Below are 13,702 nucleotides of genomic sequence, written 5' to 3' on the forward strand. Positions count from 1 at the left end.
CATTATGATATGTATTTTCATTTTTTGTTTCGATGAATACTCTATGTATATGAACAAGCATTTGTGGTTGTTGACAGACTGTCATTTTTTATATTTCACAACCATTGCATTGTTATCACTATATTTCTCAGAATGGATCATGGCTCGAAGTTTGTCACAACAAAAAGAGAAAGGGCACTAATCATAAAAGAGTCGTGTTCTAAGAGGATAAGAAATACACCTCTGCAACAACACACCTTGTATCACCAACAACCTACCCCATATATGTCATCACAAATAGAATTCCACTATCTTAGATCACTCATTCACAACAAAATCAAAAAATGGTTGGTCAAATAGTTGAAGAAGGTAGATTACTTCCTGCAAGAATTCTAGCCTCAGAGCCTTGCCATAACAGACATATGTTTCATCCTACCAATAAATTCTCCAAGGTTCACTCTTTAGGAACCAATCTATTGTCAAAGTTATCAAATATCGTCACGTGCGAGACAAATGAGAATTACTCGCATTCTAACATGGGAACACCTTACGCAACATAAACCTTTTGTATCAACCGCATATTAGATGTTGGGGATTATTCTATTGCATGAAAGTAAGTGTTCTCAATGTATAATTATGACCACGTAGCACTCCATCTATTGTATATTTATCGGTGTTGAAAAATTTCGTGTCTACGTTTAACTCTTTTTTTTCACGTAGCACTACAAGTTGTGTGAACCAACCATATGTTGTAGACAATGATAGCTCTTCAACGACACCATGGTAAGTTACCTCGCGGAACACTATTTACATTTTTTTCTATTTTTTATTTTTTATTTTTCTTTAATCTTTCTAACTTCTTTAACTTTCATGTACTTAGTAATCATTTGTTATATATATAGTCCATATTTAATGGAAACTTCATTAAGAACCTTGACAATGTTTAGAATATTAACATACATTTCTAAGTTTTGAGGCAAATTGATTAGCCTGATAGGAACAGTTTTTCTTTATGCCTAAAAATAAATCCATATGACCTATTAAGGCACCTGATAAAGGCCTGACACTGTTTGAGATTGCCTATGTACTTGATTCTTGAACAAGGGTTTCTATAAGATATGAAAAGTTTATCTAGGTGTAACATGTACTTGAACCATTGAATTCATTTCATATTTTTTCTGGTTTTCCATTGATTTCTCATAAATGTCCTATGTTTTGTTAATGTTCAGGACTCCTCAACATGCATCCTCAAGTTGGAATAGTCATATGGTGGAAAAGTACCATGTTTCGACACAGTGCAACCAAACTAGCACGAGGTCAACATATCAACACTCATACAGTACCTTAAATTGTCATGGTTTTCTTTTAATGACATAGGTTTATTATGTGGGACCAATGTGACTCTGTTTTTTATTGATCGCAGCTCATTACAAATTCCTAAACGCCCTCGTGGAAGACCTTACAAAAGCAACATAACTCATATTTGAAGTTCGCCTCGGTCGGTTATACTGCCTTAACATATACATAATCAACATACCTCATCTGATCTCGTTGAGCCATTTTTGTCAATCCCGTGGAGGTATGCAACTTACTCATTTATTTCTTTAAACGTATATCATCACTATTTCTTCCGTCTTTATCACTTAGAATAAAATTTATAAGTTGTGAGGGCAGTTGTTCTTTTTACTGTCCTTCTTGCCATGACCATAATAACATGAGGATATGCATAATTCCTCTGGATTTTATGGCTCACTGATTGGCTTTATGTTGTACCAAACATAAAAGCGCAACTATGCCTGACCTACATGAATTTCCACATCTAGCAATGAATCTTACACAAAATGTTCCACAAATCAATCTAGACACACTTAATGTGACATCTCGCATGTAATTTGCATGCTCAACACACCATAGGTAAGATTCAAAATATATTAATTGATTACAATGTTTGTTGATATCAAATGATTGGTGTCTTGCACTTGAATTTGTAGTAGTATAATTTTAACAACTTCATGTGCAAGGCAAACCCCCATTGATTTTTCGCATCCCGTTATAGAGGCGGACAAACAAGTTGCATTTCCCAAATCTATTTCCATTCCAAGAGATGGTCCAACGTGTCTTATTTTTACACCAACTGTGAATTTCGGTTTTAATAGCGATAACAAAGAAGGCTCCGACTATGACCCTTTTGCAAGTAAGTCAGATGCATGTTATTTTAAAAAATGATTTCACAAATCAGTTATGTTATCTAATATTCCAATCACCTATAAATTAGCAATATAACTTAATCCTTTTTTAATACATTTATACTTTTAACATTTTAAACTCACTGTATTCTAGCTCATCAATCTGAGGATAAATCAAGTTCCGATTTTGAGGATTACCAACCACTTTTTTCAATTTATGGGAATAGTCCTACAACTTCTGAAGGTACAACATATTCAAACAACAAACTTCTATTTTACCATAGTTCTCTATTTATAACACTATGTATGTATTCACATAATATTACAACATTGGGGATCCTCTGATTGAGTGTCGTTATTATAAAGCCATGATGTGGTATCAAGAGAGAATGAACAAAAATCTCCATTCAACTATAGTTAGCAGGAAAGGTTGAACTCTCGTTACTTAAACAATCACCTGAGTGACTATCACGTCAACCATTTGGTGAAGACAATATAGTTAGCAGGAAGTTTCAATAAAAAATTCGTATTTACAACATGATGTTTTCATTTTCATCATGAGGTGCAAAGTTGGATAATAGTGTCAACAAAGGAGGTGGAACACCTACATTACAGATTCAAGGACAATCTTGTCATCGGATTGAAAGTTTGCTACCCCCTGAAGGTCATCCTCCTAAATTTGCACAACTATATATTTTTTACACAGAAAATGAAGTCCAAAACAGAATGCATGGTTTAAGGTATATCTTGTACACATACATTTATTTTTAGGCAACTCATCATACTTAATTTTGTACTAATTTCTCCTTTGACAATACTTGCTATTGCTCATGCAATTTATGTACTTTTCTGAAGGTATGAAAAACACAAGAAAGGGGGGTTTGAATTGGGTTCTACAAGCAAAAGGTTTTTCCAAAACAAGAACACCACTAACAATTTAATGACAAAGAGATAAAAAAAAATGAGTATTTTTATCCTGTTTCGCTTGAAACTCAAAGCTACTTCAGTCCACCCGTCAAGATGATTTTGCCTTATACACAAGGACTTAATCCACTATAATCAACATATTACAATAATCACAAAGAATAATCTTCTTTGTCTTCTCAAGGATCCAACTATACCCTAGTCTCCTTAAGGACTCACAAAGAACAACCTTCTTTGTCTTCTCAAGGATAACCTCCTCAAGGAATCAAACAAATAGTTTGAATAATATTTTGTGTGTTACAAGATGCTTCTACACAAGCAGATTTTACACAAGAGAATTGTAACACCCCGAATTAAATAAAAGGATTATTTAATTAAGTTAATAATATATTTAATAATTTAATTAAATAAATTGAATTATTGGATTATTATTATTATTATTATTATTATTTTGGAATAATAATTATTATTGGAAAATATATAAGGGGAATAAGAGAAAAGGTTTTCATTTTTGGAAAAGGTTTTTACGTGAAAACTGAGAAGCTGCAGAGAAGAGGAAAAGGGCAAAGAGCTGTAGAGCAAAGGTTGGAGAACGGGAAAGCTTGAAGCTCGAAGAGTTGCCGGATTGTTAAGGTAAGGGGGGTTTATCGTCGTTTAATGGGTATTATCGATTAACATGTAATGGGTAGTGATAAGCCGTCGATTGACCCTAATTGAGATTTAGAATGCTGAGAAGTTATGTTGAATAAATTGTATTGAAGCTGAAATTGAATTTGTGTTTGAGTGTATTGTGAATTTCTGAACGTATAGCTTTTTACGGAAGTTGAATCGGAGGTCCGGAAGTCCTCCAACGGCGGAAAATGCGGAAACTCTGCATTCTGCCTTGTGTTAGCGCAGGAACTGCTGTTTCGCCTGCGTTAACCGGTTAACCCAGGGTGTTAACCGGTTAACACTGTTATAAATTGTGAAAATGTTGAGTTTTGCCTGCGTTAACCGGTTAACCTATAGCGTTAACCGGTTAACACTGTTACGTTTTGCCTGTAAGTGTAATTTTCCTGCGTTAACCGGTTAACCTATAGCGTTAACCGATTAACACTGTTGCAGTATGTAAAAATGGTTGATTTTTATGATGTAAGTGTAATTGGTGATTGGCCTATTGTATCCAATTGTGATAAATAAATTCGTGGAGTCTATGTTGCGAAATGTTGATGTAAATATGTTGATAAGTTGTTTTTGTGGAAAATATTAAGTTGTAGGCTGATGAGCCAAAGTTGAATATAAGTTGTTTTGTTGAAAATGCTGAGTTGTAGGCTGATGAGCCAAAGTTGATTTTTAAGTTGTTGTTGCTGAAAAAAAAGCTGTTATGTTGTCGTGGTTATTATGTTGTTGAACTTTCAAGTCGTACATGCCATATACATTCATATGCATTAAGTCGGGGCTTTTTCTCACACCACGTTGGCCTGGATTGGCAAAATTATGGGGCTTTTGCTCACACCACGTTGGCCTGGATTGGCAAAATTATGGGGCTTTTGCTCACACCACGTTGGCCTGGATTGGCAAAATTATGGGGCTTTTGCTCACACCACGTTGGCCTGGATTGGCAAAATTTTAAGTTGAAAGTTGAAGGCTTATGCCTTGATGCCCACTAAACTGGCAATGATTTTAAGTTGGGAGTGTTACTCCAAATGGTACCACATGCATGAAGAGTCGAGTCTCATTTGAGTTGCATTTACGTTGTGTTTGAATATGATGTTGAGTTGAATATGCTGTTACCGAATGCATGATATGATGTGGGTGATTAACGTGTAAAGTTACTTAACATAACATGATGATTTATAATATTTGTTATATCGATTGAGGAACTCACCCTTACAGTTATATTTTTCAGGTGACGAGCAGTGAGTTGAGTAGAAGCTAGTGCTTGAAGTCTAGAGTGGTTTTAGTGGGTCATGCTCTGATAGATGTAACATCGGGACGGGATGTTTTATTTGTTGAATAAATGTTAATTTTAAGATATTACAGATGTTGAATGTTTCTATCCGCTGCGAATTTTTAAAGAAGTGTTTATGTTGAATTAAATAATGAGCATGACTGATTTTTACGGTGAATTATGTGAAGTATTATGTGACACCCTTGGTGCATGATTACTCTGATATTGATTTTTATGCTGTTGTTTTAATTAAATATTTGGGGTATTTAGAAGGGTGTTACATTAGTGGTATCAGAGCAGGTCGGTCTGTCCGGCCAGTTGTCGTGTCGTTACTGTCTAACAATTGTGTAATTGTTACTAGTCTAACTTTTAAGTTGTGTTGTAGTGATAAGTTGAAATGGCTGGAAGGAATGACGCTGCAATGGCTGCCGCAATGCAAGCAATGGCACAAGCTGTGCAGAACTTGCCAAATGCTGGTGGAGATGCTGGATCACGTAGTTTGGCGACTTTTCAAAGAGAGAATCCGCCGGTGTTTAAAGGGAAGCATGATCCAGATGCAGCCTTGGGATGGTTGAAAGAGATTGAGAGAATCTTCCGTGTTATGGATTGCACTCCGGCTCAGAAGGTTCGGTATGGTACTCACATGCTAGCAGTCGAAGCTGATGACTGGTGGCTAGAGACTCACGAAAGGTTGACCGTGGCAGGTGAAGACATTACTTGGGATGTATTCCGTAGGGAATTTCTGAGAAAGTATTATCCAGAAGATGTCCGCGGTAAGAAGGAAATTGAGTTCCTTGAGCTGAAGCAAGGAAACATGTCTGTCACTGATTATGCTGCGAAATTTGTGGAGCTGTCCAAATTTTATCCTCATTACACTGGTGCTGGTGCTGAATTTTCAAAGTGCATCAAGTTTGAAAACGGATTGCGCTCTGAAATTAAGAAGGCTGTTGGGTATCAGAAGATACGCATTTTTACTGAACTGGTTGATAGCTGCAGGATATTTGAGGAAGACAATAATGCTCATTACAAGATTGTCAGTGACCGCAAGGGAAAGCAGCATCAAAACCGTGGCAAGCCGTATGATGCTCCAGTGGGAAAAGGGAAACAAGTAGCTGCTCCGGCTCAGAGGACTAGTAGGGGAGGTGCTCCTGCTGGTATAGTTTGCTTCAAATGTGGTCAGGCTGGTCATAAGAGTAATGTATGCACTGCTGAAGTAAAGAGGTGTTTTCGCTGTGGTAAGACTGGTCATGCAATAGCTGATTGCAAGCACAAGGAAGTGATTTGTTTTAATTGTGGCGAAGAAGGGCATATTGGAAGTCAGTGTCAGAAGCCAAAGAAATCTCAGACTGGGAAGGTGTTCGCATTGACCGGAACTCAAACCTCCTATGAGGACAGACTTATTCGAGGTACATGTTTCATAAATGGTACTCCTTTAATTACTATTATTGATACCGGTGCTACCCACTGTTTTATTTCTGCTAACTGTGCTCGAAGACTGGGTTTAAAATTGTCCGCTTTGGATGGTGAATTGATTGTTGAGACCCCAGCTAAGGGATCAGTAACTACTTCTTTGGTGTGTTTAAAATGTCCTTTGTCGATCTTCGATAGAGATTTCTATGTTGATTTAGTATGTTTGCAGTTGGATGGGATGGATGTAATTCTTGGTATGAACTGGTTAGAGTATAATTATGTTCATATAAATTGTTATCATAAGTCGGTAAGGTTTTCCACTCCTGAAGAGGAAGGAGTTGACTTATTACCTTTTAGAGAATTGCGAAAATTGATGAAAGATGGAGCTCAGATGTTTTCTTTGATGGCGACGTTGTCGGTTGAAAGTAAAGCTAAGATAGAAGAACTGTTAGTGGTGAAAGAATTCCCTGAAGTTTTTCCTGATGAAATTCCTAGTGTGCCGCCAGAGAGGGAAGTTGAGTTTACTATTGATCTGGTACCTGGTACTAGGCCTGTTTCGATGGCACCGTATAGAATGTCGGCATCTGAATTGTATGAATTAAAGAAGCAATTGGAAGACTTACTTGAGAAGAAGTTTATAAGACCAAGTGTGTCGCCGTGGGGAGCTCCAGTGTTGCTAGTGAAGAAGAAAGAGGGTAGTATGAGGCTTTGTATTGATTATAGATGTAACACCCTTCTAAATACCCCAAATATTTAATTAAAACAACAGCATATAAATCAATATCAGAGTAATCATGCACCAAGGGTGTCACATAATACTTCACATAATTCACCGTAAAAATCAGTCATGCTCATTAGTTAATTCAACATAAACACTTCTTTAAAAATTCGCAGCGGATAGAAACATTCAACAACTGTAATATCTTAAAATTAACATTTATTCAACAAATAAAACATCCCGTCCCGATGTTACATCTATCAGAGCATGACCCACTAGAACCACTCTAGACTTCAAGCACTAGCTTCTACTCAACTCACTGCTCGTTACCTGAAAAATATAACTGTAAGGGTGAGTTCCTCAATCGATATAACAAATATTATAAATCATCATGTTATGTTAAGTAACTTTACACGTTAATCACCCACATCATATCATGCATTCGGTAGCAACATATTCAACTCAACATCATATTCAAACACAACATAAATGCAACTCAAATGAGACTCGACTCTTCATGCATGTGGTACCATTTGGAGTAAAACTCCCAACTTAAAATCATTGCCATTTTAGTGGGCATCAAGGCATAAGCCTTCAACTTTCAACTTAAAATTTTGCCAATCCAGGCCAACGTGGTGTGAGCAAAAGCCCCATAATTTTGCCAATCCAGGCCAACGTGGTGTGAGCAAAAGCCCCATAATTTTGCCAATCCAGGCCAACGTGGTGTGAGCAAAAGCCCCGACTCAATGCATATGAATGTATATGGCATGTACGACTTGAAAGTTCAACAACATAATAACAACGACAACATAACAGCTTTTTCAGCAACAACAACTTAAAAATCAACTTTGGCTCATCAGCCTACAACTCAGCATTTTCAACAAAACAACTAAATTTCAACTTTGGCTCATCAGCCTACAACTCAATATTTTCCACAAAACAACTTATCAACATATTTGCATCAACCTTTCGCAACATAGACTCAACAAAATTACTCATCACAATTACCTATAATAGGCCAATCACCAAATATGGAAGACAACATGAAAATATCAATTTTTCCAATTTCCAACAGTGTTAACCGGTTAACGCCCTGGGTTAACCGGTTAACGCAGGACAAAATACAATTTCTGGCAAAACGCAACAGTGTTAACCGGTTAACGCTATAGGTTAACCGGTTAACGCAGGCAAAACTCAACATTTTTCACAATTTATAACAGTGTTAACCGGTTAACACCCTGGGTTAACCGGTTAACGCAGGCAAAACAGCAGTCCCTGCGCTAACACAAGGCAGAATGCAGAGTTTCCGCATTTTTCCGCCGTTGGAGGACTTCCGGACCTCCGATTCAATTTCCGTAAAAAGCTACACGTTCAGAATTTCACAATACACTCAAACACAAATTCGATTTCAGCTTTTATACAACTTATTCAACATAACTTCTCAGCATTCTAAATCTCAATTAGGGTCAATCGACGGCTTATCACTACCCATTACATGTTAATCGATAATACCCATTAAACGACGATAAACCCCCCTTACCTTAACAATCCGGCAACTCTTCGAGCTTCAAGCTTTTCCGTTCTCCAACCGTTGCTCTACAGCTCTTTGCCCTTTTCCTCTTCTCTGCAGCTTCTCAGTTTTCACGTAAAAACCTTTTTCCAAAATGAAAACCTTTTCTCTTATTCCACTTATATATTTTCCAATAATAATTATTATTCCAAAATAATAAATATAATTCAATAATTCAATTTATTTAATTAAATTATTAAATATATTATTAACTTAATTAAATAATCCTTTTATTTAATTCGGGGTGTTACAACTCTCCCCTACTAAAAGAGTTTTCGTCCTCGAAAACATACCTCAAACAAATAACTCTGGATAGGACTCCTTCATCCGACTCTCAAGTTCCCATGTCATGCTTTCGCCCGTAGCTCCCAACCAAACGACTTTAACCAACACAATCTCTTTTCCTCGGAGAGTCTTCGTTTCGCGATCTTCAACTCGTACAGGCTTTGTCTCTACTGTTAAATTATCTCGCACTTGTACATCATCCATACTAACCACATGAGATGGATCTGAGATATACTTCCGAAGCTGCGACACGTGGAATACATCATGCAAATTCGAAAGATTAGGTGGTAACGCCATCCGATAAGCAACTTTTCCAACTCGTTCCAAGATTTGATACGGACCAATGAAGCGAGGAGTGAGCTTTTTAGACTTCAAAGCCCTCCCAACTCCTGTCACAGGCGTGACTCTCAAAAACACATGGTCACCAGCTTGAAATTCTAAATCCTTCTTCCGCTTGTCATGGTAACTCTTCTGCCTACTCTGAGAAGCTTTCATCTTCTCCCGGATAAATTTCACTTTCTCGGTAGTTTCCCGAACTAATTCTGGTCCAAGTACTACACCCTCACCAGATTCGTGCCAACACAACGGAGTTCTACATCTACGACCATATAATGCTTCAAAAGGCGCCATTCCGATACTAGAATGGTAACTATTATTGTATGTGAACTCGATCAATGGAAGATAAGTGTCCCACGAACCTCCTTGTTCAAGAACACAAGCTCTCAGTAAATCTTCCAATGACTGAATAGTCCTCTCAGTTTGGCCATCAGTTTGAGGATGATATGCCGAACTCAACCTCAACTTAGATCCCAACGAATCTTGCAAACTTTTCCAAAATTCCGATGTAAACCTCGGATCTCTGTCCGACACAATACACAGGGGAACACCATGCAACTTTACAATTACTCGGATGTAAATCTCTGCCAACTTCGCAATTGGGTAAGTGATGTTAATAGGTATGAAGTGAGCCGACTTCGTGAGCCTATCAACGATCACCCAAATCGAATCATGCCCTCTTAAAGTAGCAGGCAGCCCCGTTACAAAATCCATAGAAATGCTATCCCGTTTCCATTCTGGAACTTCTAACGGTTGCATCAACCCAGCAGGCTTCTGATGCTCAATCTTCGACTTCTGACAAGTTAAGCACGCATACACAAAACGAGCCACATCCTCTTTCATTCCTGGCCACCAAAATAATTTCTTTAAATCCTGATACATTTTAGTAGCTCCTGGATGAATACTCAAGCTACTTCTATGACCCTCCTCTAGAATACTTCTCTTCAAAATTGCGTCGTCAGGAATACAAATTCTTTCCCCTAATTTCAACACACCTCTCGCATCAACCGTAAAGTCACCTTTCTCTGATTGACCACAACGATTAAGGATATCTACCAATTTCACATCCAATTTCTGTGCCTCTCGAATACTATCCATAAACTCATTATTAATCTTTAGCATTCCTAGCATCACACTCTGCGGTGTTACTTCGCAAACCAAACTCATATCCCGAAATTGCTCAATTAATTCCAACTCCTTAATCATCATTGCTGACACATGCAAGGTCTTTCTACTTAAAGCATCGGCCACAACATTTGCCTTTCCTGGATGATAATTCAAACCGAAATCATAATCCTTAAGCAATTCGAACCACCTACGTTGTCTCATATTCAGCTCTTTCTGATCAAATAGATACCTTAAACTTTTATGATCGCTGAAAACTTCAAATCTGGAACCATAAAGGTAATGCCTCCAAAGTTTTAGCACAAACACTACAGCAGCAAGTTCAAGATCATGCGTAGGATAATTCTTTTCATGAATTCTCAACTGTCGCGACGCATAAGCAATTACTTTATTATTCTGCATGAGCACACCTCCCAAACCCATCAATGAAGCATCACAGTAAATTACAAACGGTTCCTCCGGATTTGGCAAAGTCAAAACCGGCGCCGACGTCAATCTCCTCTTTAGTTCATTAAAACTCTCTTCGCACTGAACATCCCACACGAAAGCTTTACCTTTGCAAGTTAATTTAGTCAACGGAAGTGCTAACTTAGAAAATCCTTCAATAAATCTTCTATAATATCCAGCTAATCCCAAAAAGCTTCTAATCTCGGTAACCGACTTAGGAGTTTCCCATTGCAATACAGCTTCTACCTTGGAAGGATCTACAGCAATACCTTCTCTTGAAATTACATGGCCGAGAAAACTGACTTCTCTTAACCAAAACTCACACTTGGACAACTTCGCATACAATTTCTTATCTTTCAAAACCTCCAATACTAATCTCAAATGTTCCTGGTGCTCTCCTTCGGATTTAGAGTAAATCAAAATATCATCAATAAATACTACCACAAAATGATCCAGATAAGTATGGAAAATACGATTCATGTATTCCATAAATACTCCCGGCGCATTAGTCACACCGAAAGGCATCACAGAATACTCATAATGTCCATACCGAGTTCTGAATGCTGTCTTCTGTATGTCTTCATCTTTCACTCTGATCTGATGATAGCCCGATCTCAAATCAATTTTACTAAACACACAAGCACCCACTAACTGATCCATCAAATCATCTATCCTCGGTAGCGGATACTTATTCTTGATCGTTACTTTATTCAATTGTCTATAATCAATACAAAGCCTCATACTACCCTCTTTCTTCTTCACTAGCAACACTGGAGCTCCCCACGGCGACACACTTGGTCTTATAAACTTCTTCTCAAGTAAGTCTTCCAATTGCTTCTTTAATTCATACAATTCAGATGCCGACATTCTATACGGTGCCATCGAAACAGGCCTAGTACCAGGTACCAGATCAATAGTAAATTCAACTTCCCTCTCTGGCGGCACACTAGGAATTTCATCAGGAAAAACTTCAGGGAATTCTCTCACCACTAACAGTTCCTCTATCTTCGCTTTACTTTCAACCGACAACGTCGCCATCAAAGAAAACATCTGAGCTCCCTCTTTCATCAATTTTCGCAATTCTCTGAAAGGTAATAAGTCAACTCCTTCCTCTTCAGGAGTGGAAAACCTCACCGACTTATGATAACAATTTATATGAACATAATTATGCTCTAACCAGTTCATACCAAGAATTACATCCATCCCATCCAACTGCAAACATACTAAATCAACATAGAAATCTTTATCGAAGATCGACAAAGGACATTTCAAACACACCAAAGAAGTAGTTACTGATCCCTTAGCTGGGGTCTCAACAATCAATTCACCATCCAAAGCGGACAATTTTAAACCCAGTCTTCGAGCACAGTTAGCAGAAATAAAACAGTGGGTAGCACCGGTATCAATAATAGTAATTAAAGGAGTACCATTTATGAAACATGTACCTCGGATAAGTCTGTCCTCATAGGAGGTTTGAGTTCCGGTCAATGCGAATACCTTCCCAGTCTGAGATTTCTTTGGCTTCTGACACTGACTTCCAATATGCCCTTCTTCGCCACAATTAAAACAAATCACTTCCTTGTGCTTGCAATCAGCTATTGCATGACCAGTCTTACCACAGCGAAAACACCTCTTTACTTCAGCAGTGCACACATTACTCTTATGACCAGCCTGACCACATTTGAAGCAAACTATACCGGCAGGAGCACCTCCCCTACTAGTTCTCTGAGCCGGAACAGCTACTTGTTTCCCTTTTCCAGCTGGAGCCTCATACGGCTTGCCACGGTTTTGATGCTGCTTTCCCTTGCGGTCACTGACAATCTTGTAATGAGCATTATTGTCTTCTTCAAATATCCTGCAGCTATCAACCAATTCAGTAAAAATACGTATCTTCTGATACCCAACAGCCTTCTTAATTTCAGAGCGCAATCCGTTTTCAAACTTGATGCACTTTGAAAATTCAGCACCAGCACCAGTGTAATGAGGATAAAATTTGGACAGCTCCACAAATTTCGCAGCATAATCAGTGACAGACATGTTTCCTTGCTTCAGCTCAAGGAACTCAATTTCCTTCTTACCACGGACATCTTCTGGATAATACTTTCTCAGAAATTCCCTACGGAATACATCCCAAGTAATGTCTTCACCTGCCACGGTCAACCTCTCGTGAGTCTCTAGCCACCAGTCATCAGCTTCGACTGCTAGCATGTGAGTACCATACCGAACCTTCTGAGCTGGAGTGCAATCCATAACACGGAAGATTCTCTCAATCTCTTTCAACCATCCCAAGGCTGCATCTGGATCATGCTTCCCTTTAAACACCGGCGGATTCTCTCTTTGAAAGGTCGCCAAACTACGTGATCCAGCATCACCACCAGCATTTGGCAAGTTCTGCACCGCTTGTGCCATTGCTTGCATTGCGGCAGCCATTGCAGCGTCATTCCTTCCAGCCATTTCAACTTATCACTACAACACAACTTAGAAGTTAGACTAGTAACAATTACACAATTGTTAGACAGTAACGACACGACACTGGCCGGACAGACCGACCTGCTCTGATACCACTAATGTAACACCCTTCTAAATACCCCAAATATTTAATTAAAACAACAGCATATAAATCAATATCAGAGTAATCATGCACCAAGGGTGTCACATAATACTTCACATAATTCACCGTAAAAATCAGTCATGCTCATTAGTTAATTCAACATAAACACTTCTTTAAAAATTCGCAGCGGATAGAAACATTCAACAACTGTAATATCTTAAAATTAACATTTATTCAACAA

The 13,702-nt window shown here is 38.1% G+C and overlaps 2 protein-coding genes across 2 annotated transcripts; one reads left to right on the forward strand and one right to left on the reverse strand.

Annotated features, from left to right (window-relative positions):
- Positions 1-5,416: 5,416 nt before the first annotated feature.
- LOC127121201 (uncharacterized) lies at positions 5,417-7,051 on the forward strand (the record flags this gene model as incomplete). The annotated part of the gene is made up of 1 exon (XM_051051772.1): positions 5,417-7,051. A coding segment is annotated over exon 1 (1,635 nt), but the record flags the coding sequence as incomplete, so codon positions are not given.
- Positions 7,052-11,729: 4,678 nt separating this feature from the next.
- LOC127121202 (uncharacterized) lies at positions 11,730-13,364 on the reverse strand (the record flags this gene model as incomplete). Its single annotated transcript, XM_051051773.1, has 1 exon — positions 11,730-13,364. A coding segment is annotated over exon 1 (1,635 nt), but the record flags the coding sequence as incomplete, so codon positions are not given.
- Between the last annotated feature and the right edge of the window lie 338 nt (positions 13,365-13,702).

This window comes from Lathyrus oleraceus, chromosome 2 (genome assembly GCF_024323335.1).
Source record: "Lathyrus oleraceus cultivar Zhongwan6 chromosome 2, CAAS_Psat_ZW6_1.0, whole genome shotgun sequence".
Classification (NCBI taxonomy): domain Eukaryota; kingdom Viridiplantae; phylum Streptophyta; class Magnoliopsida; order Fabales; family Fabaceae; genus Lathyrus; species Lathyrus oleraceus.